This window comes from Heterocephalus glaber, unplaced genomic scaffold, assembly GCF_053883595.1.
Source record: "Heterocephalus glaber isolate CG9 unplaced genomic scaffold, H.glaber_assembly_v1.0 deba00000071, whole genome shotgun sequence".
Classification (NCBI taxonomy): domain Eukaryota; kingdom Metazoa; phylum Chordata; class Mammalia; order Rodentia; family Bathyergidae; genus Heterocephalus; species Heterocephalus glaber.
Genome location: NW_028258137.1, coordinates 36,913,379 through 36,939,827, shown reverse-complemented (window position 1 = coordinate 36,939,827; position 26,449 = coordinate 36,913,379). Strand labels below are relative to the sequence as shown.

General features: G+C 38.9%; 2 protein-coding genes across 10 annotated transcripts; one reads left to right on the top strand and one right to left on the bottom strand.

Moving 5' to 3' along the window:
* Positions 1-1,238: 1,238 nt before the first annotated feature.
* On the bottom strand, positions 1,239-10,766 carry LOC101718789 (uncharacterized). 6 transcript variants are annotated; one of them, XR_015449581.1, is made up of 7 exons: positions 10,593-10,766; positions 10,157-10,293; positions 9,923-10,064; positions 8,238-8,309; positions 6,883-7,037; positions 5,472-5,646; positions 1,239-3,773 (listed from the first exon to the last, which is right to left on the bottom strand). XR_015449581.1 is itself a non-coding variant. In XM_087207048.1 (6 exons), the coding sequence occupies exons 1-4, from the start codon at positions 10,519-10,521 to the stop codon at positions 8,295-8,297; spliced, it is 336 nt and encodes a 111-aa protein (XP_087063174.1). In that variant the 5' UTR covers positions 10,522-10,607; the 3' UTR covers positions 5,467-5,646; positions 6,883-7,037; positions 8,238-8,294. The 6 variants fall into 6 exon arrangements, 2 of the variants coding, with proteins under 2 accessions (XP_087063174.1, XP_087063167.1); XR_205394.3 differs by having other exon boundaries at positions 3,143-3,773; positions 10,475-10,607; XR_015449584.1 differs by lacking the exon at positions 1,239-3,773 and having other exon boundaries at positions 5,467-5,646; positions 10,162-10,293.
* On the top strand, positions 10,738-26,449 carry Thap9 (THAP domain containing 9). 4 transcript variants are annotated; one of them, XM_004847962.4, is made up of 5 exons: positions 10,738-10,930; positions 13,718-13,913; positions 15,617-15,920; positions 17,639-17,789; positions 24,308-26,449. In XM_004847962.4, exons 1-5 carry the CDS (start codon positions 10,851-10,853, stop codon positions 26,274-26,276), a joined length of 2,700 nt encoding a protein of 899 aa, XP_004848019.1. In that variant the 5' UTR covers positions 10,738-10,850; the 3' UTR covers positions 26,277-26,449. The 4 variants fall into 4 exon arrangements, with proteins under 4 accessions (XP_004848019.1, XP_021116621.1, XP_021116624.1 ...); XM_021260962.2 differs by having other exon boundaries at positions 10,743-10,936; XM_021260965.2 differs by lacking the exon at positions 24,308-26,449 and adding an exon at positions 18,568-18,756 and having other exon boundaries at positions 10,749-10,936.

Sequence of the window (26,449 nt, the reverse complement as noted above, 5' to 3'; positions counted from 1 at the left end):
GATCGACCACTTAAGTTATCTACAACTATGACCCAACCATCTCTTCCCTAAAACCTTTCTTTCCTAGCCACCTTAACTGCAAGTAATGTTTCTTTACACAAAAATAAAATATATGGCCAGACTCCTAAGTACTGAAGTAGAAAGATTTCTGTACTCAAAATTTCCCAATACTCTTTCTGGTCATACATGCATGGTTCAGTTTAAACAGCAAGTTTATTTCTATAGATTTGAAAGAGACAGTCGGTTCAAGCAAATTACAGTGGATAATTGCTAGTGCGTTCTAAAACGCTTTGGGAGCAACGCTGACACTTACGTAAAATAACTTGGGGTCCCCTGTTAGACAATCTTGACCTTTTCGGCTTGTCTTTACATATGTAAGTAGTCTTTCACGTTTAGTGGCTAAGAGGATCTAGAATGTAGATGCCTTGTCCAGACATCTGAAACAAAGAACTAAACGCTCAGTCTGTGCATTTTTCATTTGAGGTTTAATTCAATTTTAATGCTTTTTAGCAGAGGGTGAAAAAGGGTTTCTTGTGGCTCCAGGCATTTTGATTAGGATTACTGTAAACTGTGAAAGGTGAATGATACATTCCTATATTGTGTGTATCTTTCATGCTTGACGCATAAAATATTCACCTTAAATGGATAAAACTTTCTTCCCATTTTATGTGTGCAAGATTAGTTTACCTATAAACTAGGTGCCAATAAAACACTGATTTAAAAGGGGGTGTGCATCATTTGACTAGAGATGTTAAACTGAACTCTTCCTACCGTCCATCCCAAATACTCCCTGGTACTTGGAAGCAGTACACAGATCTGGAAGATTCCTTAGGGCCGCAGGGAGTGGTGGTGCGTTTCTGTAGTACCAGCTGAAGGCTGAGGCAAAAGGTTTGAGGCTGGCCTGAATTACATGGCTTTAGCCCAGAAGGGCAAAGACCTTCAACTCTCCCCCCACCACAATAATTTAAACAAATCAGCAAACTCCACACCTCCCAACCCCCAGGGCCTGTGAATAAATGATTGGGGGAAAAAACTGAAAAGAAAAACTGAAATTCAAATTTGTGTCCCTAAATAAAATTTTATTGGAACACATTCACATTCAGTGGTTATTTACTGTCTGCTTTGGCTATGAAAGCCAAACTGATTAGCTGCACCAGAGATCATATGGCCTTCAAAGGGCCCTTTACAGGAAAAATCTGTCAATCTCAATAATTTTTGGCCTACAATTTAAGTCCAAATATGAGAAATTCAGTATTAAATTTTTATTTCAAAGCTTTGATATAGCAGCATACAAGAATATGAAAAGTAACGATTACCAAACACATTTGTCGATCTGACCTGTTTGAATAATAAGGTTCTCTAGCTTGTACTGGCTTTGACCATGGAAGCTGAAGCTACATTACAATCTTAACCTATGAGGAAATGTGGGATTCATGGACCTTAAAGTTTGTCAAAACTAGCCACAGTGGTGCTGCATACCTTTTAATTCGTTACTAAGGAGGATCACAAGTTCAGGGACAGCCTAGGCAAATTAGCGAGACCTTCTCTAAACATAAAAAATAAAGGGTTGGGGATGTAACTTAGTGGTAGAGTTCCCAATTTGAGTCCCAATTGGGGCTGGGGGGGAGATTCCAGTCAAAAATGTAACTCTTGCTGTTGTTAAAAAGAAATCTAGCTTTGTAATAACACAAGGCTAGTATTTTTAGTATGCTGTAATTTAAAATATTAGAAACACTGAAAATTTTATCCATACTCGTTCATCATTCAAGTGGCTTGAACTGGACCTACCTTCCTGTTGTATTACTTAAAATAGGGAGTGTCATTTCTATACTGTGGCGATTGTCCTACTCCTAAATTTGGATCAGCTACCAAAATTTTATCCTTTGCACTTTTACTGTCTTGAAATTAACTGAGTTCTTTTAATGTGAAGGCTTTTGCTAGCATCTCTTCCTCTGAGGCAGTCATCTTTTATGTTGGAAAGCCTTCTCATGCCAGTAGGTTTGCCTTCACTAAGCTCTGGCTGTACAATTGCCTCTTATGTAGCAGCAGTCCTAAAACCCCAAGTCAACTCTATTTTGGTACCACTGATCTGAACCCTGCTTGTTTTTTGCAGTTGGGTCTTACCCTGCTGTGCAATCCAAGGACACTGTTATCTTACAATATGGATGCCAATTTCACAGTATCATCTTCATCTAAGCTTGCTGTTTCAAACAGCTTCACATCAACCAATTCATGGTGCCTTTTGAAAGGATGAAACCAACTTTTACTTGAAGCATAATGTTCATTTTCAGTTTCTTTGTAATTAGCACTTTCTTCTAATGCAGCAATAGCCTCCCAATGCTTCTGTATTTTTCAATTATTTGGTCTACCAGACCTAATCTCAATTGTAAATGACAGGATAACTTGTTAAATGTTGGTCACCTCTGTCAATACCATTCATAGAATTATTATAATCACTGCCGGGGATTTAGTTCAGTGATTCTGCCACCTGTCCCGCAAGAGCAAGGACCAGAGTTCGATCTCCAGTACCGAAAAGACAAAAAAAAAAAAAGGTTGTAATCAAATTATAACCATTGACCATTATTAGAATCCTTAAAGTTTTGTTTCTTTAAAGATCTATCATTTCTGTATTATGAATAGCTGACAAGGAAATGTCTTTTCATTGCATAAGTTTTCCTCTCTGATGGGCTAACATTTCTCCCTTTTTCAGTTTTTTCTTTTGCAGGTCTTTTGGCACTAGTGCTTGTTTCAGCAGCACATATACTAAAATTGGAACAATCTCTCGGCACTTCTTTCCTATTCAGACTCAGTGTCCCAAACATGTCCATCTTGTATTGTAAAATAGTATCAGAGTCCTGGAGAAGTATAAAAATTGTCTGTAATAAGACAATGTCCCATGTTGAAAAGTGGTTTCATCAAGAGTCAAAACAATTTGTGTACCCATGTAACAATCTTTATAGATGTTATCAAGTACTGTGCACTTTCCAGTGTAAATTAAGACCACATATCCAGATTTGGATTCACAGAACATGTAAGATTTGGTACCAAATGTAGCTCTTTTTAGAGGGATAAACTGAATCCATTCAAATTGACCCTTATGTAGCATTAAACTTTCACCAGTTGTGATAATCTCTCTCAAGTGTAAGTGCAGTAGAAAACTTTTTATTGAGATGTTCAACAGTTGGCCATAACTTAAAGATTCGAGTAGCACTGAGTTATCTACAAAATGAATATAATATGTTTCAATAAAGTAAAACATTTACGACATCACTTCACTGAAAAAAAGGTGTTTCAATGCAATCTTTCTCAGACCAATACCACTCACGTATTGGCTTACATATAATTCCTTACAGACTATGGAGAGCAAAAAAAAAAAAAAAATCTGTATTACCTGTTCGTTTTGAGTCCAAGTGTAAAAATTTCTCTAAAATCCCAGAAGGCTTTGATCTGCATGTTGGTTTCTATTGTAGTCAACTACATTATTTTAGAATTCTAGAAATATTCGAAGTAATTTAAACTATCTGGCTCCGTATCATGTCTAAATGACAAATTTATACTAGGTGTACTGGTGCACAGAAACTTAGGCAGAGTAGGGATTGGATTTTCCAAATTAACCTCAACAAATTCTCTGAATGGTGTGAAGCTTCAGTCTCTGAATGAAACTCCTCTGATAATTCTGAAAAATCATCTTCAGGTTCACTATGACTTCCTGATTCATTAATTAACAGTTCTTCATCAGTACTGTCTTCTGATTCAAACATTTTAGGTGGTAACTAAAATGCAGAAAAATTTTAAAATGATTATGTATCACAAGATGGAATAATATAAATGACCGTATTATTGTAAAAGAGTAAAAGTAACAAAAATACATCTAATGTATATATAATCTTTATAGGTCATACCACAAAATTAGATTTTGCACAAATATAACATAAATAAAATAATCACAACTTACTAGATTTCACTTGAAATAAACATCAAAGGCAAATACATTCTAAATAAAAAGTATGAAAGATAGTCGATATAAAATAAACAAACATGAACATATCTTGTGCAAATACGAATTAACTGGTTGAAATGACACCTGCCCAAGCGATGCTTGAGGTAAAATGTGAAGCGATAGCTGCAAGGTTGGTGATGTACACCTGGGAGGCTAAAACAGGAGGATTACTGAGTTCAAAGCCAGCCTGAACTACATAGACACTCTCAAAAAAAACCCAAAGTTAAGTGATTAATGTGCACCTAGAATTCACTGCTCTGCTCTGTGATCCCCATTTTCACGTTTTCTTTTTTTTTTTTTGGTACCGGGGATCAAACTCAGGACCTTGTGCTTTCGAGGCAGGTGGTGGAACCACTGAGCTAAATTCCCAGCCACATCTTCTAATCATACCCAATTTTACTTCCAGCATTGTCATTTTTTGTGTCTTTGTTGTTGTCATCTTTGATCACTTCCTAGTGATTATCATCCACTTCTGTGAACTGTCATGTGATTTTCATCTCTATTAGACAAGGAGGCAACAAGTCCACTCTGCTATGTTTGTGAGCTAAGTAACAGACACTCAATAAGGACCAATCAATCACCAGCAGCAGCGCGAGTCATGTAATAGGTCACTGTTCATAATGCACATCTTTTATTTGTGGAATGACTGTGAACTGAAGAGCTAGCAACAAAGTTTATGTGTTTTTTCAGTTAAAACTTACAATTGTGTTTTCAGCCATGTTGTTGGGGGACTGGTATTATTTAACTAAATGGTGGTGAATGAAACTCATGCACCCTGAGTTTGAAGCTAGCCTGAACTACATAGTGAGATCATGTCTCAAGAAACAAACAAAGCCTAATTAATGACAGAATTGGATTCCCACTTTCCTATCATTTTTCAATCTACCATTCTTCTTAATTATAGAATAGCCATCTGTTGGCAGATGTATTTATAGAATACCAAATAGTAAATAAAGTTAATTTCTCAAAGATGATTGCTAAGAATTTCTGGGGTTGAAAGGATGACAATTCTAAGATATGATGACCAAAATTAAAAATTTCTTATTTTACCTTCTCCATTTATCTTTCCTGAATCAAACCTATTAATTTGTAAAACCATCCTGGAGATATTTATTAATCACATTTTTAATTTTGGTTTTTGAGACAGTCTTGCTATGTAGTTCAGGTTAGTCTTGAACTATGTAGCCTAGACATTTGCCTGCCTCAGCCTCCCAAGTGTTGGGATTGCAGGTGTGTACTACTACTCCCAGCTTGTTTTTTTACTTTAAAAGCTGAAAGAATAAAACAGTGTTTCACTCAGAGTACAATATCCAAATTATGCTCAAATAAATGCCAACTTTTTGTTCAAGTCTGACCCTTGCTGTGCTCTTTTTTATAAACTAATAGATTATAAACACCTTGCTGCTACAAGTGTAGCTCAGTGCCTGAGGTTGAGGCCCTGGGTTCAATCCCCAACACTGGAAAGCCTTACCTTAATAATCTTCAAATTCTTGATCAAATAAATCTGACAAATGTTCTTTAAAAAAAACAACTTCTTGGGCCGGGGATTTAGCTCAGTGGTTCTGGCGCCTGCCTTGAAACCGGAAGCGGAAGGTCCCAAGTTCGATCCCCGGTACCAAAAAAAAAAAACAACTTCCATTTTATTCCTAAGAAGAAAAACATTCAGACAGGGAAATTAGTGTACAGAAAATTTATCAGCAATAAGTCTCATAATTTTCTCTTATGTCCTCATCCACATACATTAATCACAACAAGTCATGATGTGAACAGCAGTGGAAAGTTTAATCATTGGACATTTGTACTTTCAGCTTATTTTGAAGCTCTATTCAGTTTTTCTTTTTCATTGTTTTGCCTTGTAAAAAACATGTGATGCATTTTTATGAACTTCAAATCTTTAATGCACAACATAGGTAAGACCTCCAGTTTCACTATATTTAGAAAAAAACTCAGGGTGAAGATCATCTCAAATGTATCACTATCTGTTTTGTACATTTATGCTGTGAAGTCATCTTTGCAGCACCCAGCCTGATATAAAAAGATAACTATAATAAAGAAGTAGTTATTCTTTGCTTTATATGCAATGCTTACTTTTGGAATTAGACAAGATTTCCAACTATTAGAAGAATTAAGACTTTAAAGGAAAAGAAGTAGGATTATTTCTATTATAATAATGACCTTGACATCAGTGATGAAAAGAACAAAACTCAAGATCTCATTAGTCAGGCACAGTGACACACACCTGTAATCCCAGCACTCTGGAAGGCTGGGACAGGAGAACATCAAGTTTGAGACCAGTCTGGTCAACTTAGTGAGACTCTGTCTCAAAAGGTTTTTTTTTGGTACCAGGGATCGAACTCGGGTGTCTCAGGATTTTTAAAAAACAGATTGGGCATACAGCTCAGTATGAAGGCCCTGGGTTCAATTCCCAGTCCTATGAAACCAAAACCACAAGTCTCAGGTAGTAATTAGTATTATACAAATTAGGGACATTCTGTTTCCATGGCACTTTCCAAATTTTGTTGATGAGGATCAGAGACCCACACAGAGGAGAAAAAAAGCAACAGGAAGAAAAGAAAGTATTGAGTAAAATGTACTCATCATATTGGATAAAAAAAAAATCGAGTTTGAGGGAAAAGGTCTGAGTGCTTCAGTGAACCTTCAGTCCATCCATGGCATTCATCTGTGTAACTGCATAAGTAACTGGAGTTTATTAGTTGGAAAACTCTGAACAGAAGGTTCAACCTTTCCAGGTTATTTTCACCCCAGAAAATAACAGGCATAGGGATACTAGAATTCTACTTATAGTTTAGTTCCATTCAGCTTCTCCAAATACTTCCTAGAAGAATTAAAAGGCTTTAAGAGCCAGGGGTAGCAGTGCATACCTATAATCCCAGCATTTAGGAGACTGAGGCAGGAAGAGCTCCGAGAGTTTGAGGCCAGCATGAGTTACAGTGAGATTAGGGCCAGCCTTGATCTCATAGCAAGACCCTGTCTCAACATCAAACACATAGACACACAAACTCCAACATAGAGAACCCTATTTAAAAAAAAAAAAAGGCAATTAGTGTGGTAGCCAGGCTCTAAGATGGCCCCCAGTGACCCACCCCACCACCTCCTGGTATTCACCCTGGTGCCCATTTCCTCCTGCAGTGCACTAACACCATGAACTGGAATAAGGCAGGTGTGATGGTACAGTCTTCCTAGACCAACTGTCAAGTTTCCAAAGACAGACTTCTAATTGGCCCTTTTCTCCAAGAAAGGCAGACGCTGGCTTCAAAGACACTCAGCCTATCAAGAGGTTCACATAGCAGAGAATTCATTTTTTTTTTTTGGTACCAGAGGTTGAACTCAGGATCTTGCACTTTCGAGGCAGGTGGCAGCAACACTGAGCTAAATCCCCAGCCCAGGAACTCAATTCTTTAGATGACAGCCAGCAAGGAACTGAGGCTGCCAGGCAAGACAGTTTAGAGGTGACACCTCCCTCCCAAGTCTAGTCTTCAGCTGACTATGACCCTATGTGACCACCCTGAGTGAGAACCATCCAGCCTTATGCCCAGATTCTTGAGTCACAGAAACTGTCAAATAGTATTTGTTGTTTTAATTTACTAATATTAACTAATAGAAAGGCTGAATCCATATCCCCGTTCACAAAGTAAAATATACAACTTCTGAATTCAGTGAAAATTTGGGACTGTTTTTAAATCTGGTCACCAAAATTTCAACACCTCAAGGTCTTGTGCAACAAAAGCTCAAAGAATGAAAACTTCAGCAAAGTATGAATCAGTTATAACAAGAGCAAATGAAAAGTTCTAGTAGACAAGCCATCTGACAAAAGGGTTTATGTGAAACAAGCAAAGATACTAATCCTAGAAAGCAAAAAGTCTATTGGGAGAAGTAGTGTTTGAAAATCCTGTCACTGGGTGTGGTGGCACCCGCCTGTGATCCCAGCACTCCGGAGGCTGGGACCATGAGATTGCAAAGGATGGGCTCTGCCAGCCTGGAAGTGCAAGGCCATCCTTTCAAAAAGTTATTTAAAAACCCTGTAACTGGTCAATAAGCACTAGTTGTTCTTACTCTTTCCCAAGTGGCCCACTGAAATATACCATGAAATAGGTAATCTGATTTCACTAAAGCCTTTACAAATTCAATTTTTACTGGAAACAATCCTTCATTTCCAAGTCACTGCTATAGTTCCAGGAATACTTAATACATTTAACAGAGAAAGACGATACACTACCTTTCCTGCATATTTTAAAGAATTATCTTCCAAGTTCCACATCTTTTCCCAGCATCTTCAAAAGTGTAATTCCTAAAAAAGATATTTTCCTTTAAAATTATTTGTGCAATGGTCAATGCCCTTGGCAGTAACACTACCTTTAGTAAAGCTTACATATCCTCATTTAAGTACTCAATAATCACAATGGTTCATTATGTGAACAGCAGTGAAAAGGTTTAATCACTGGATATGAAGTTACTGGAGGAAGCAGATACAGTATATAATCAAATAATCAAATTGAGAACCTCAATGTCACCGATAAAGCAAAGTAACCCAAAAAAGGAACAAAAACATTCTATTGTCTCCTGTCCTAAGTACTCAAAGAATATCTATAGCAGGGACCCCTTCTGACTTCCAGAGTTGGATATTTAACAGGTCTATCCAATGATGGTGAATTTTTTATAGCTTTCAATGACACAAATAGCCTGCTGCAGGCACGTGTCCCACAGGTTGTCCAGCACTGCTCTATGCCATTTAAATAAATCTACTCCGCTGAAAACCAGTTCTCAATAACTCACTTACAATTAACTAGAAGAATGTTGTCAGGCTGGGTACAGTGGTGCACTCTTATAATGTTGCTACCTCCCAGACTGTCTCAAAAAGTACTGGGGACATAGCTCAGTTCCAGAGTCCTTGCCTAGTATGTGCAATACCAGGTTAGGTATATAATAAAAATTTATATCCACAGAACAATCTTTATATTAATATTCACAGTACTATTTGATAGAGACTAAAAAAATCCAAATGTTCACCAACCAATGAATGAATAAAACGTGGTATCCCTCTCTAATGGAGTAAATCCAAGAATACATTAAATACCAGCATACATTAAACATGAACTCTTAAAACATCTGCTGAGTAACAGACGCCAGTCGCAAAATTCCATGTATTAGTTTATGACTAAGTCTGTAATAAGTACCAATAACAAGCAAATACACAGACAGAAAGTAAATCAGCTGTGTCCAGGGACTGCAAAGAGGGAGCTACTAAGAAAGCTTCTTTTTGGGATGGTGAAAAACGTTCTGAAATTGGCCAGCCCCATGTGCCCGGTCTCGGAAGTCTAAGATTAGACAAATTTGAGTTCCAGTTCAAGACGAGCCTGGGGAACAACATAGTGGGAGCTCATCTCAAAAACAAATTACTTCTAAAATTGATTGGGACGACTCTTCTCAAATCTAATCATATACTAAAACCCACTGAACTTTAAATCACTAATTGTACGGTTCTAAGAACTATAAACAAAACTGTTATAAAAATATAAGACAAGTGTGGTGGTGGAAGCCTGCAATCCCAAGCTCTGCGTTGAGGCAGCTGGATAGCAAGGTGATCCCCTGCGTGGGCCACTTAACTGACTTAGCTAATTTTCAAACTAAAAAAAAAAAAAAAAAAAAAGCCTAGGGATGCAGCTCTGTGCAAAGGTCCCCGGGTTCAAAACCCAGCGGCCCGCCCCGCCCCGAAGCAAGCCACCTGTTTTTAATTCACAGAATTTTAACCCACGTCCTTTTCTCAGCTGTCCGTTTTAACAGCCAAGCAAACATTTGCCCAGCAGCTCGCCCAGGGACCAATGTTTTTCCCCAAGGTTCCAAGATGTATTTCTAAAAATTGCGTACAAAAACAATAAAGGTATTGGTATTGCTGGCACTTACATACTTGATGGTACATATAGAAATAGTTTTTTGCCCGGCGTGGTGGCGCACAACTATAATCCCAGCACTTGGGAGGCTGAGGCTGTAAGGATCGCCACGAGTTCGAGGCAAGCCAGGGCTACATCGTGAAGTCAAAGGCAACCTGAAATATAGAGAGACGATGTCTCAAATAAATAAATAAACAAAACAAAACTTCAATTCGACCTCCTTTCCGATCTCTATAACTACACTTACCTTACCCGATTTCCCTCATTTCTCCCACCGCGGCAAGGCTCGCTGGATTAACAATCGGTGCATCCTCCGGCTCCTCTGGAATCACAGACATGTCGCCAACCACGCCAACAGCTCCTCTATCACTCTCCCGTAGAGCGCTGCAAGATAAAACACAAGGAAGCGATTCTCATCTCCGCAAATCATTCACTTCGGCCCGACTGCCTTCTACATTTCTTAGGCCTCGAGTTTTATTCCTCCTCCTCCATCCTTTCCTCCCTTTAAGCTCCAGTCAGTCTCAAGCTGCCAGAGCCCCACCCGCATGCCCCGCATTCGCCTCACTTCTGATTCTGCCTCTCCCTGTTCCAGATTTTCACGCTCGGCCTCATGGAAAGCGCGATGGCGCCGGATAGACACAAACCGAAATCACCGGAAGAAAAGGAGCCCCATCATACAGTACCTGCCACGCTGCTGGCGAACCCTGAAGAGGCGCTTCACGGGCGGGGCTCCGTGAACCAGCCTTTCCGATTGGCTGTCGCTACACAACGTGACCTATGATTGGCTAGGACGTCGAACTCGGAGAGGCGGAGCTCCGGACCTCTAAAGCCCGCCTTCCTTAATAAATACAGCTCGTAGCATCCCAGTCAGCCGGCGGAACTGACTTTATGGTGGCTCAAGCAGTCGCGGGAACCTCGAAGGTGGAACCCCACGTAACGAGATGACCCGAAGCTGCTCTGCAGTGGGCTGCAGCACCCGTGACACCGTGCTGAGCCGCGAGCGCGGCCTCTCCTTCCACCAGTGCGTGTGAGAGCAGCCTCGGAGCCACAAACTCCACGGAGGGCCTGGCGGCTGCAGGGCCCGAGCGTAATGGGCGGGGTGTCGAGCCGTCCGTGTGACGTGCTAGCGTAGGGCGGGGAGTGGAAGTGGGGGCCCCAAATTAGGGTACTTCTGGCGCCCCTCGCTTAGTGGCGACGTACAGGTTAAGTATTCTGAGCGCTGTCTCCTGACACTGCTTTTTTAGTGGCCTTGAGGTTCCTTTAGCGGAGTCCTGATAAGCTGTGGTGGTCTTGGGGTCTAACTGGAGGCGTCCGGAAGACAAGGCAGTAGAGTGATGGTACGCGTTGTGCCTCCATGGTGGAGCTTAGTTTCTTCGGATGCAGGAGTATGGATCCGTTTTCGTTACTACTGCCTAACATTGCAGATTGCTTGCTCACAGTCGAGATCGACAAGACCGGTCTGATTCTGGGTAGATCTGGTCTTGGCAAGGAAGTTTCATCTGACTCAAGAGTGGGGTAGAATTTGAGATCCGTCTAATCTGAACTCACGGTACTCACTCACTGGTGTAGGTAATTCAAGTCCAGTGTTAGAGGCTGGAAAGTAGAGAAGAGGATAGAATTGATTCTCACACAAAAGACGGGCACAACCAAAGAGGTAGACTGGCAAGATGTTAGTATGATTAGAGTTAAGCCAAGAAGAAGCACTTCTATGAGAAGAAACAAAGACTCAAGGGCGGGAGTAGGAGGAGGTGGCACTTAAGTAGGAATTGTGTGGAAAACGCAGATAAAATGTAGAGGAGTGAAACATACGTTGGAGACAAATTACAAAATTTTGAATGCCAGGTTAAGGAGTTTCGATCTTGTGTGGCTGTCTTTGCAAGTCATTGATTTTTTTTTTTTTAATAAATGAGGCTGATCCCTGAACATAAGCTATTATAATTGTGTTCTTGCTTGTCTCCTCCGAGACTTACTCCTCAATTATGTAGTTCTCTTTGTTATTTTATTGATGGATTGGTACTGGAACTTGAACCCAGGACCTTCTCACTGCGCTACTATAAGTCACTAAATTGCTCAGGGCTGCAGATTTATGATCCTCCTAGTCTCAGTCTCAGAATGCTAGGATTACCCCCATCTACCAGCCAATTTTTTATGGTTCCTTGGATGGTTAGAAATTATACCTATTCTGTGTAAAAGCTGCTTTGCAAATAAATGCCATTAATTAAGAGAGCGCAGTGAAATGAAGTAGATTTGCCTCACCTTTATTGGCAAAGCAATTTCCTGTCCTCTTGATCAAGTATCATGACCTTCCTTAGGAAAAAACAAATTTTGGTTAGTACTTTACAGTTTAAAAAGTGCTTTTGAGAGTCAGGTGTGGGGGTGCACACCTGTAATCCCAACACTAGAGAGACTGAGGTGGGAGTCTTGCTGTTAGTTAAGGCCAGCCTGGGCTACATAGTGAGTTGAAGGCCAGCCTGAACTGCATAGGGAGACCCTGTCTCAACCCACCCCCACCTCAAAGTCTTGAGTACATTCATAGCCTCATGTATTTTTACTGTAGCCCTGTGCTGAGTTCAGTGATGGGGATATGTGTCTAAACCATGCAGCTGGTAAAAGTTCATTCAGGCTTAGGATACAGGCTTTGCAATTCTATATTTTCTCAAAGTGATTGAAAGTAGAATTATGTTTAACCATGGTCCCACAGTTTTGTTTTGTTTTTTTCTACTGAGAATTGAATCCTGGGACCTTCACACTGAGCTACCTATCCCGCCCTTTTAAAAAATCTTTTTGAGGCAGGGTCTGAATTGCCCAGGCTGGGCTTGAACTTGGATTTCTCCTGTCTCAGCCTTCCTAGAATGCCAGGATTACATTACAGGCATATATCACCACACCCAGCTTGGGGTTTTTTGTTTTGTTTTTTGAGACAGTATGTTCAGACTGCCCTTCAATTCATATCCTAGGCTGGCCTTGAACTCATTGCAGTGCCTCAGCCTCCCAAGTGCTGGGATTACAGGCATGTATCACTATGCCTGGCCACACGCAGCTTGTTTGACTATATATATATTTTTAAAGCAGGATCTCACTATGTATACCAGGCTGGCCTTGAATCCGTGGTGATCCTCCTGCTTCAGTCTCCTAAAGTGCTGGGATTGCAGGTGTGAGCCACCACACCCAGCTGTTTTACCACACTCTTAAACTTCTCTTTCCAGGCTTGAGGCCTACCTAAACTACAAAGCCAGACCCTGTCTCAAAACAACAACAATAAAGAGTAACTCCTAAAACCTTTGGGTAGAGGCTTCAGTTTTTCCCAAAGAGATCTCTTAGGACTGCTTATACTTGGTAGGTAACTTCTCCCTACCAAGCCATTCAGTTGAAAAAGCAAGAAGAAAGTCTCTATGCCTTTTGTGACCTGGTGTCTGGCCACTTCTGCTTTTTCCAGCACATACACAAGTCGAGGGATATTAGACTCCACTTCCTTAAAGGTCAAGTACAGGTACCAAAAACCTGTGACCTAGTTTAAAATCACCACAAGCAAGGGAAAGGGGCATTTATTTAAATTGGAACAGAATCCCTTAAGTATAGGCAGTGAACAACCTGTGGTAGGATATTTAATATGAGAATGCCCCCCATCTGGTTTCAAACAATTACTTAAAATATTGAACTTTTGGACTAAAAAAAAATTTAAAACCTGATGAAGTTTTACTAGGCTTTATGTTTGCATATAGCGGTTGATGAATAATTTTATGTAATTATTACCATAGTGTTATCATAGTATTTTCATGGTAATGGAACTTTACTCTGGTTGCCTTAGATTTCCAACTGATACCATACAGCGCTCAAAATGGATCAGGGCTGTCAACCGTGTGGACCCCAGAAGCAAAAAGATTTGGATTCCAGGACCAGGTGCTATACTGTGTTCCAGGCATTTTCAAAAATGTGACTTTGAGTCATATGGTGTAAGAAGAAAGCTGAAAAAAGGAGCTGTGCCCTCACTTTCTCTATGCAAGGTACTTAAATCTAGATGCAAACAGAACTAAATTGCACACAGCCTTTAAAACTCATGGCAGTTCACATTACAGTTAGAATTTGCAGAGATGAGACAATCCCAAGGTTTAAAATAGATACAATCATGGATTTAAAATGCTTTAAAAGTTAAGTGGTTTTTTTTAATGTATATATAATGTTACCATTCTGCCGTCAAGCTTTTACAAAAAGTATAATCGCCAAAAACCAACTAGTAAATATAAATGGCCTTAGAATTCAGGCTTTTGTTAAATATGAGCCAATTTTCGTAATACTTTGACGTTATCTTTTTTTGGCTCCTAATAATGTTACTAATGTTAACCAAAAATATGCCAAATTATTAGCATTGATATAAGAAAAAATATATGGCAAATGAGATTTCTAGAGTGATCATTCATATTGGTATTGCATACTTGTTTCTTTTGATTATGTCTATTGTTTTACCTAACCACAGTTCTTTTTTTTTTTTTTTTTTTTTGGTATCGAGGATCGAACTCAGGTCTTTGCACTTGTGCAGCAGGTGGCAAAACCACTGAGCTACATCCCCGGCCCGTTCTTGAATGTGGCTTTCACTGTCCACACAGCCCATGACAGTCAACTAAGTGTTCTGACCGTAGCCTTCCTTACTGTAATTCATTGGAGTCTCCTTTCAGGATTGTGTTATTTCATCCCCCCATTCAAAGCCTGCATAGTTGGTGTCAAATTCAAATTTATGCGCTCTGTGAGCTTCCCATTAATTGTTCTTTGCACCTCTAACTACCCTAAATTTAATTTTCACATCACATTTATTTACTTTATATGCTGACCCACTTTTATGCTTTTGTGTAAAACCAGTAATAGTTACTTTTTATGAGACCTAAAATGGCCTAGGCATTCTACTAGAAGATTTACATAAATATTTTATTGTATTCTCAAAACAATCTTCATTTTACAGGTGAGGAGGTGAGGGATTATAGCGTTTAAATTAAATGACAGCTAATAAGTAAGAGGACAAGAATTCAAATCCAGTCAGTCTTACCTCCAAAGCCCATGCTGTATCCATTTCTTCTTTTTTCCACAGATAATTTCCCTGTCCTTTCCATTAAACCATGTTATTGTCCCTTCAAAGGACTACTCAAACTCAGTTCCAGGAAGTTTTCCCAAATTACTACCACATTCCCCTCCCCCTTCTTTTTTGGACACTGGGGAATGAATCCTAGGACTTTGCCCTGAGCTACAAACCCCAACCCTTTTTATTTTTTGAGACAGGATTTGCACTAAGTGCTTCGGCAGAACTTGAACTTGAGCTTCTCCTGCTTCAGCCTCCCAAAGTACTGAGACTACAAGTATGCACCTCTGTGTACAGCCCTTCTGGTTATATGAATCATTTCTGAAACTTTTAGCATCACATTAGTATTTCTGGATAGATGTAAGCAAAAGACAAAAAACTGTTTATATAGTCCTAAAGACTATGTATTTTTTTTTTTTTTTTGGTACCAGGGATTGAACTCAGGACCTTGTGCTTGCTAGGCAGGCGGCAGAACCTCTGAGCTAAATCCCCAGCCCTGTATTTTAAGAGTTTATGATTTTTTTCTTTCATATCTAACTCCACAGCAACCAAGTGAGTGCTTTCTATTCAGTAGTATTTATAGATAATCTCCTATGGGATGATTTCTAAAATAACCGTAATTTTCTATTTCTGTCACAGGTTCCTCAAGGTGTACGTCTTACAGGTAAAGCAAGTCAGAACATCCAAAAACAACCACTTCCAGATGATTCTGAGGAGGTTGCTACTGAAGACCATAACTATAGTTTAAGAAATCCCTGGACAGTAGGTGCAGAGAAACTGGCTGAGGTGCAACAAATGTTACAAATGTCCCAAAAAAGAATAGTCACTGTCAAAAACTACAGGATGATCAAGAGGAGGAAAGGCTTGCAATTAATTGATGCGCTTGTAGAAGAAAAACTACTTTCTGAAGAAACAGAGTGTCTGCTTCGAGCACAGTTTTCAGGTACCCCCCCCCCCACAGTGGCCGGTAATATTTACAAAATGGCTCTTTATTTTTCCATTAAACCTTTACTTTGACATTGCCTATGAAAACATGGTTTCAGCTGGGAAGGAAAAAGTCTCAGCATAAGCAAGAGTAAAGAGTAAAAGTTCTTTACACCAAAGTCCTTTTGTGATCTCTTGGTCTTCCAGTTATAAAAGGAACAAGTTTAATATAGAAAAAGCAAAGAAATATTTAAACAGTGAAAGTAATGCATAATCCCATTATCCAGAAATGAGATCGTGTCCAATTTTCCTTACTTTTCCTTTTGAGTATAGTTCCAACCCCTGCTACTACAAATTCTTCATAGTTTTAATTGCTGCATAATTTATTACCAGTGTTTTGTTGCAATAAGGTGGAACTAGATGATCTGCAGTTTTTATTTATTTGTTTGTTTATTTTTGGAGTCAGAATGTCCCCATGTAGCTCAGGCCAGGCTCAAACTTGCTATGTAACCAGCTGGCCTCAAACTCTTGCCTCAGTCTTCTCAAGTGCTGAGATTACAGATATGTGCGCCCATATCCAGCTCTGCAAAATCTCTGAGTTTGGAGGTTTTATAAGTCTTTTTTTATTCCTGAAATGTTCTGTAGAATTGATATAGATGGGGAGTTCTTCAGACTCCTAAATGCCTATAGGGAGAACGACAGGGAATAAAAGAAAGAGACAGGCACAGCATACAATTTTCTTTTTTTTTTGGTATGGGGATCAAACTCAGGACCTTGAGCTTGCAAGGCAGGTGGTGGAACCACTGAGCTAAATCCCGGGACCAACAGTATACAATTTTCAATGGGAGATTGGAAGGAAACTCTAGTGGACTGGCTTTCCTGAACTCCAGGGAGGGTCTGCTTTTCTTATTCATCAAGAATGGCTGGGGAGGGTGTAGAGTAGCAAGACCAGAACCAAGTTTAGCATGTCAAAGGAAAAAATTAAGGTCCTTTGGAACACTTGTCTGCATAATTTTTGTCTTCTGTAGGAGTTATCTTGTCTTCGGAGTGCTTTGTTTATGGCTTTCCACACAGCCAGAAACTTCTCTGATCTGGCCGCTCACTTATCTATGGATATCATGGCTGGTCCACTACAGATATGGAAAGACTATTTAGATCTCTGTGTCAACCAGGAAAAAGGACACAATAAGAATTGCCAGTTTATTCTTTGATGAAAACAGCAGATTTTTTAAACTTATTTTTGGGAAAATAAAAGCATCCCCATTCCTAGAAAATAGTCATTATCTCCAAACGGGGAGACTTTTCACCAGAGGAGAACAGAATAATGAGTAAGGGTCCCCGCAGAAACAGGGCAGATGGTCTATTAAACCTGAATAGCATCCTTTTCCCAAAAATGTTTCTCATATCTAATTTTCATACTCATAAATAGTAATGAGAAAACAAAAGGAAAAATGTCCTTGTAATTCAGATTTAATTTTTTAATTATTTCAGTTTCTTCCCTTCTAAAATTCTCCAGTAAGGCTGCCAGTAAATAAACATGATTCAAGGTGAAAATTTTTTTTTCTTTCCTATCGCTAATGAATTATTCAGGGAAGATTGGTCAGGGGGACTTAAGTGGACATTAACCTCAAGTAAAATGTGACATGTTCAGTCGATTTATATCCAGACATACTGTGATCCATACCTGAAAATGTTACTATTCACATTTTTCATTATAAAAATAATTTCTTTTAACAGATTTTAAGTGGGACTTGTATAACTGGAAAGAAACATCTGAGTACTCCACGGAAATGAAACAGTTTGCATGCATGCTGTACTTGTGCAGCAGCAAAGTTTATGACTATGTAAGAAAGATTCTTAAGCTGCCTCATTCTTCCATCCTCAGAACGTAAGTGATGTTAAATGAAACAAATATTTTGTTCTCCTGTTGCATTTTTTACTTTAAGAGTGTTAGCACTCATTCTCATTAATTAGTGCATTTCCTCCTTTTAAAAACTTCTAGGTGGTATTTACATATTATCACAACAGCAATACTTTCACAAACAAAATGAAGACATATTCATTGCCTGATACATTTTTACATTTCTGAAATGTTAAAGATGCTCAGGGGTGTAAAATTTCAATTCTGCAGTAGTGATATTTCTGATACACTTCACTAATTCTAATGTTACTGTCCAGAAACATCTAGAACAGTTCTGGATTGACAGCCAGTGGTCTGAAGCAAAGCACAGAAATCTTCATTGCTTGTAAGCACTGCATTTGATGCAATGGAAGTACCTGGTCCAGGGACCAGATTTTGATAAATAGATTTCGGGATTTCTGGCCCAATACAGATACATTTACAAATCTCAATGTGAAGCAAATAACACAGAGACTTTCTAGTAGTAATGTCTTTTAAATTTAATGATTTAAATTTATAAATTTACCCCCCCCAAGAGCCTCAAACATGCTAGGCAGGCACCTACCACTGAGCTATATCCCTACTCCTTTTATTGTTTAATTGTGAGACAGAGTCTTCACTAAGTTGCTAAGGCTGGCTTTGAACTAACAATCCTCCTGCCTCAGCCTCTTGTAGCTAAGATTCTCCACTGTTCCCCACTAACCTTTACTCTTTCTACCACTCGTTTTACAGACTCCTTTTTAAAAAAAATTTTTTTTTTTTTTAGACAGGGTCTTCCTAAACTGCTAACTTGCCGAGGCTATGGTTGAATATGTGATCCTCCTACCTAAGCCTCCTAGAGTGCTGGGATTACAGGAGTGCACTACCAAACTTGATTACAGATAAGTTTTAATAGCTGCATAATATCGGGTAGTCCTACCCTTCTCAACCCTTCTCCAGCTATTGAACATTGATATTGTTTTCCACTTTTTTATTACACTTGCTACTTCCTGTCTTGAGATGAGTATGTGTGTAAAAGATTACTCTTTCATAATTTGTTTTGCCATTCAAACTAGTATTATACTTATTTACAGTGTCCATCTGCTAAGCATGAGATGTTTTTATAGAAACGGCATTGATATTTCTTTTCCTACACCTTTGTTGGCTGTCTTCTGTGGTAGTTTTATTTAAAGTATCACTGGTTTCCCACTATGGTTTATGTAAAGGCTTCTCATCTTTATTTTCCCAGAATTTTCTTCATTTCCTGAAGTTCCCTGTCAATTCCTAGTTAGATAAAAACTTGCCTGCAGAATCAAACTCACACTTAACTTTTCTCATGTTTGCTCTTCGTAATCTCTGTTGTGATATTGTGTTTGGGTTTATAATTCCAGTGCTCACATGGTTGTTTGTTTGGGTACTTTGGCTGTAACTAAGGTACATTTTTAAGATTGCAGTAATATATGCTTATTATAAAATTTTCAAATGATATGTAAGTATATGAATACCAAAGATGAAAAACACTTTTAACCTTTCCCTTCCCCTAGTTCCACAAGATAACTACTATGAGCAGCTTGGTATGTAACATATCCTCCAGACTTTGATGCTCAGGGTGGAATCCAGTGCCTCATGCATGCTAGGCAAGCACTTTTACCACTAAGCTATATCCCTAGCTCCAAGCTTTTTGATCTGTTCATCTATCAACAAAAATTTGTTTTGATAGCTATATTTTCTTACATATTAAGGATACTGAGATTTTAACCAAAAGAATCTGAATGGTCAAACGTATTTGTTTTTTGGTTATAACGCATTTAAAACTTAGATCTGTTTTTAACACAGCTATGCTTAAGTATTAGATCTGTGTAATCATATTTGATAATTATTCAATAAATATTTATTGATCAAGAGCGTCCAGTGAGGCAGGAGGAAAACCAGGAGATTGTGATGGCCTTGAAAGCCAAGTATAGAAAGTTTTTCAAGGAGGGAATAGTGCACTATGTCAAATGCTGCTGGGAGATCAAGTAAGATGAGGACAGAGAATTGACCCTTGGGTTATGCAAGGTGGAAGTCACTGATGACCTTGACAAAAGCAGTTACAGTGGAGCAGTGAAGAGGTAAACCTGGCTGGTGGAATCAAAAGATCGGAAAATGAAGGAACAGAAAAGTAATTATGGGCTCTTTCAGGCCGTTTTGCTATGAAAGAGAGCAGGAAAATGGGTCTCTAGGAAGAAGGAAGGGTGTTTGATTTGGCGGTGTTCCAGTGTGTTTGCATGCCCATGAGAATGATCCAGTAGAGAGACAAAAATCAGGGGATACAACAAAGGATAATTGCATGGGCTAACCTCCAACACAGTTGGGGGGGGGTTCTGACTTTAGAGCAGGGATGGTCCATCAGTTGGATTGGGAAGAAAGGCAGAGATACGGACACAGATTGGGTGGAATGAAATGAGTTTTGATCAGACTGCTGCTATTTTCTCGATAAAATAAAGCTTGGCAGAGTTGAGGAGGGAGGGATTAGAAGTTTGAAGACAAAGGAGAAAATAAACATAATCAGCTCAGAGACCAGAGAAATAAATTATGCAAAAATGTAGAGCCAAATTTGTGGTCAAAATTATTAAACAGGTGGTTATTAGATGAAGACAGACCAAGCTCCAATTTTTCAGAATACATTAGGTTTGGTTAGGTAATTACCTCACTCAGTAATTCTAATTGCCACACATCTTTAATTCTTAGTTGCCTGAGACGCCTCTCAATTTTTTTTGTACTGATGTTGGGTTCTTTGTCAGTTCTCTCTGAGTTCTTTTTGTCTACAGTTTAGAGCTGTGCTGTTCATACTTTCAGGGCTTTGGGTTCCTAAAATGGTATGTTTTCACAAGTCCTTTGAAGTCATACTGTTAGAGTCTCAGCTTTCCTAGTTATACCATAATAATGATGCATTTAGTATAATGTTGGTCATAGAAAATGCCTGCACAGTTGTTCCTTGTTTGTATTTCCTGTTTCTAAGTTTCTGTGTTTGTATTCACTTCCAGTAAATTAACTTCTTCTACAGGTGATGGCTGTGAGAGAAAACACTTCCTGTAGAGGAAGTTTGGTATACTCAACATAGTGGGTCTAACCTTGCTTCCAGGCTGTTTTAAGTCAGTCACCCAGCTGACTCCCTGTAATCATTCCATGACTAAGCTACTAGATGGTAGTTACATTAGAAAGCATGTTGAATGTAAAGTAAAATTGGTATGAGCTTTCTGAAGGAAGGTTTGGAGCTTTATAAGCTTTAAATTGACCTACCCAATTATGTGCACCTGAAATCCACAATTTGTTTTTAATTTCTTATGAAAGCTGAGTTCATTTATCCTAAAACATGTACATGTACATTTTTACCTCTGCTTTCTGTTCCTAGGAATTATGTGCATAGCACAAGTATGTGTCTGTGTGAGCATACAGGTGCACACACATATCATGGCCCTGCTTACGTCTGAAAACGTGAAACAACGTACATGTCTTCCAGTGTGGTTTGGTTAGATTTTTTTATGGGTTAACTATAAGAAACTGTACAAATTGAAAATGTTTCTATATAGCTTGATAATTAAGGACATTTAAAACTACATCTTGGGCTGGGGATTTAGCTCAGTGGTTTCGCTGCCTGCTGCGCAAGCACAAGGACCCGAGTTTGATCCCCAGTACCAAAAAAAATTTTAAAAATAAAAATGCATCTATCCTGGGCCAGGGATTCATAGCTCAGTGGTTCTGCCGCCTACCTCGAAAGCTCAAGGCCCCGAGTTTGATCCCCCCGTACCAAAAAAAAACCACACCATACATCTATCCTGGGTGTGGTGGCATGTGCTTGTAATCCCAGTATTCAGGAGGCTGAGGCAGGAGAGACCACCAGCAGCAGTTCAAGGCAATCCTGGTCTGCATAGTGAGCTCAAGAGCCAGCCTAAAATACGTAGCAAAGCCCTGTCTCAAAAATAAAAAAAAAATTTTAAGACTGAAAACTTACAGAGGCATTAAGTAGTTTAAGTTTCATTATATACTTTTGGATATGAGACATTTGCGTATTTGGTGTTCATTTGAGAATCCTGATATAAAAAAATTATTGTATAAATATACATAGATTTTTGTTTGTTTGTTTTTTCCTAGTGGTGCTGGGGATGGAACCTAGGGCTTTCACACTAAGCTTCCTCCCATCCCTTTTTATTTTGAGATAGGTTCTCACTAAGTTAGCCAAGCTGGGCATGAATTTGTGATCCTCCTGCTTTGGCCTCTCAGACAGCTGGAACTACAGGCATGCACCACTGTGTTTGACTAAATTTTAAGCAAAATATCTTGGTTCACAAATGATTTGGTTTGCAAACAAAAGCATTCAACAAAATTTTGCTTCCATTCGCAAACTTCACAGTGGGTGACAAACATGATCAAAATCATAAGACAAATTAAGTTCACAAATCAAGGTACCACTGTACAATACTTGGAGTTTTTAACGTGCTAGTGAGCTATAATACCACTGTCCTGTTTTCTCATTGTCTTAATGCTTTAGTCCCATTTTAAATTACAAACAACTGATATTTTTGTCATAAATAAGCTACTTATTTATAGTCAAACTACAGCTTTTGGCATCCTAAAAATGCATTTTAAAACCATTAGTGCATGAAATCAATTTAGTATATCATAATTGCCATTAAAGAGTAAATAACATGTATATTTATATACATATACATAGATGTATATGTATATTTTGTATGTGAAAGTGCATGATATATTTTAAAGGTGAATTTTATTTATGAAATGTGTAGAATATTTAGAAAGGCAAGCCCTGAAATACTTAGCAAGGCACACTAAAATCTCAATAGCTGTTCAGGAATAAACCTTGGCTACCTAGAATATACTAAAAAATTTGGAAATTAAAGTAAAAAAAGATGCTTGAACCAAGCATAATGGTACACACCTGTAATCTGAGCACTTGGGAAGCTGAGACAGGAGGATCACTGTGAGTTCAAGGCCAGCCTAGGTTACAGAGTAAATTCAAGGCTACCTGAACTACATAGCTAGACCCTGTCTCAAAAAAGGAAAAAAAGATACTTGAATGATAACACTATTTCTGTTATAGATAAACACCTCAGTCTCTACTTCCGAATTAATTTACTGTAATTTTTTTTTTTTTTTTAAGACAGGATCTCGCTATGTAGTCCAGGCTGGCCTCAAACTCGAGGGAATTCTCCTGCCTCAGCCTCCCAAGTGTTGGGATTACAGGGCATGTAGCACCACACCTGACTGTAATCTTATTTTAGAAGATCACTAAATGGCTCTTTTTGCCAGGTGTGGTCCCAGCATTCTGGGAGGCTGAGGCAGGAGGATCACAGTGAGTTTGAGGCTAGCCTGGGCTATATAGTGAGTTCAAAGCCAGCCTGAACTACATAGCAAGACCCTATTTGGAAAAAAAAAATGGCTGTTTTCTTTCTCTGGATCTACAACAAATTCAAAGGAGTAAATTGGAAGTAAGAATCATTCTGAAGACAGTAACAGCAGTAACAGGAAGTATACCAGGCAGTCCAGGAATGTCAGGGGTGCTGGGAAGAGCTCCTGAGGTGATAGTGCAGGTATGCTGTGTGAGGGTGGGAAAATGCAGACTTCTTACAGCCACTAAAGCTTTCATTTGGAGGCTACCAGGAAAACACATTGAAGCCCTGGCTATGAGGAAAGCTGAGTTCCACATTCGTTCCTACCAGCACAACAGAGGCCAAGACGCTCACCCGGTCTCTGTGTGCCTTGTAAACTGCGGTGGATGTACTAGAAGCTCTCAAGGGTTCCCACCAATTGAGTAGTTTTCTCCTTTAAGTGGATTTACAGGTAAAACTGTTTTAGGATCTACATCATAAAAGGATGAATTAGAACAAGCTGGGGGGTTGATTTGTATACTTTTTTTTAAGACAAGGTCTTGCTATGTAGTTCAGGCTGGCCTTGAATTTGCTGTGTAGCCCCAGTTGGCCTCTAACTCACTGCAGTCCTCCTGCCGTAGTCTCCTAAATGTTAGGGTTACAGGCCCATGCCACAATGCCAAGCTTGATTTGTATACTTTTTAAAGAAGGCGAAATTATGTTGTATATGTTTATGTTTAAATTATGTTGTATATGATTTCTATCTTCAAATACTGTTTTTCAGTTTCTCATTGATCTTGTTTCATTATATGAACATGTCCTTGAAAATGTGATTTGGGTGCTAGAGATGTAGCTCACTGGCATTGCACATGCCTTGCAAGCACAAGGTCCTGAGTTCAATCCCCAGTACCACAAAAAAAAAAAAGAAAGAAAGGAAGGAAGAAAATGTGATTTTGGACCTGCCCTGCAAGCGCAAGGACCCAAGTTTGATCCCTGGTACCAAAAAAAAGAAAATGTGATTTTGATATTTACAGTGGCTTTATTTCTACAGGAACTTGAGGCTACTCTGGTCCATCTAAGGTATTTTCCTTTTCATCTTTTTTATCTTTATATTTCTTCATTTATGCCTCACACTTTTTCACTTTTCGTGTTTTCTAGTTGGCTGACCAAATGCAAATCCAGTCCAGGCTTCAATAGCAACATTTTTTCTTTTCTCCAACAAAGAGTAGAGAGTGGAGACCAGCAGTATCACTATTGCTCTTTGATAATAAAAGGCATACCTCTCAAGCAGCAGCTCCAGTGGGATCCCAGCAGCCAGAGTCTGCAAGGGTTTATGGACTTTGGTCTTGGGAAACTTGATGCTGATGAAACACCACTTGCCACAGAAACTGTTTTGTTAATGGCAGTGGGTATTTTTGGTCATTGGAGAATGCCCCTTGGTTACTTTTTTGTAAACAGAGCATCTGGATACTTGCAAGCTCAGCTGCTTCGTCTGACTATTGGCAAACTGAGTGATGTAGGGGTGACCGTCCTGGCTGTTACGTCTGATGCTACAGCTCACAGTGTCCAAATGGCAAAAGCCTTGGGAATACATATGGATGGAGACAACATCAAATGCACGTTCCAGCATCCTTCGTCTTCTAGCCAACAGATTGCATACTTCTTTGATTCTTGCCATTTGTTGAAGTTAGTAAGAAATGCATTTCAGAGTTTTCAAAGCATTCAGTTCATTAATGGTACAGCACATTGGCAGCACGTTGTAGAGTTGGTACTGCTAGATGAACAGGAATTATCAAGTATACAAGGAATCCCAAGTAAACTCGCAAACTTGAAAAATCATGTACTGAAAATGAATTGTGCTGCCCAACTCTTTAGTGAGAGTGTAGCCAGAGCATTAGAATATTTGTTGTCATTAGGTCTGCTTCCTTTTCAAAACTGTATCGGTACCATTCATTTTTTGCGCTTAATTAGCAATCTGTTTGACATTTTTAATGGTAGGAACTGTTATGGAAAGGGACTTAAAAAACCTCTATTGCCTGAAACTTTTAGTGAAATAAATCATGTATTAATTGAAGCCAAGACTATTTTTCTTACACTGTCTGACAATAGCAATAATCAGATCATTAAAGGTAAACGAAAACTAGGCTTTCTGGGATTTTTGCTTAATGGTGAGAGCTTAAAATGGCTCTACCAAAATTATGTTTCTCCAAAGGTCATGCCTTTTCCATATCTTCTGACTTATAAGTTCAGTCAGGATCATATAGAGTTATTTCTAAATATGCTTAGGCAAATGTTAGTAACCAGTTCTAGCCTTACCTGCATGGCTTTCCAGAAAGCTTACCATAACTTGGAGACCAGATACAGATTTCAAGATGAAGTTTTTCTAAGTGAAGTAAGCATCTTTGACATTTCAGTTGCTCAAAGGAAAGATTTGGCCCTTCGGACAGTTCAACATCAATATGGTGGCAGCGTTGTAAATTCTCTCTTTCACGAGGATATTTGCCACGACTGGTCTGATTGTTCCCTCAGTGAGGCGTTACTAGATTTGTCAGAGCACAGACAAAGGCTCATCTACTGCGCTGGGTATGTTGCAAATAGGTTGTCTGTTCTTTTGCTGTGTGAAGACTGCATCAGTGCGCTGTATGAGTCGGATCCCAAAGCCTCTAAAATTGGGTCACTGTTATGTGTTAAAAAGAAAAATGGCTTTCATTTTCCTTCAGAAAGCCTCTGCAGGGTCATTCATATTTGTGACCGAGTCGTAAGAACTCATTCAAGAAAAGCAATTTCTGAACTAGTTCCCAAACAGAGGGAATTGTATCTTCAACAGAAAATACTACATGAGCTTTCTGGGCATTCTTACCTTTTCATAGATTTAGATGAGCATCTCTTTGATGGAGAGGTGTGTGCCATCAATCACTTTGTAAAGTTGCTAAAGGAGATAATAATCTGTTTCTTAAATATAAGAGATCATGATGTAGCTCAGTACTCCTTAAGACATTCAGAAAAACTTGAAATGAAAGCTTCACCAAGGAAACACTGGTCATTTTTACAGGATTATGGATGTTCAAGTTTCACCAATAACAAATTCAGGCGTTTACTCCATAACAATGGGTATCCATTCAAATGAGAAACCTAAAATACATAAACATTTTTATTAAAGCTCACTTTACCATATTTTATAAATTGATCATTCCGCACAGTGAACAGTTTTGGAATTCTGATTTAATGTATATCATAAAATGTGCTCATATGGACTGCGGTGTTTATGAATTTTCCAAACTAGGAAGTAGTTAAGCGTAG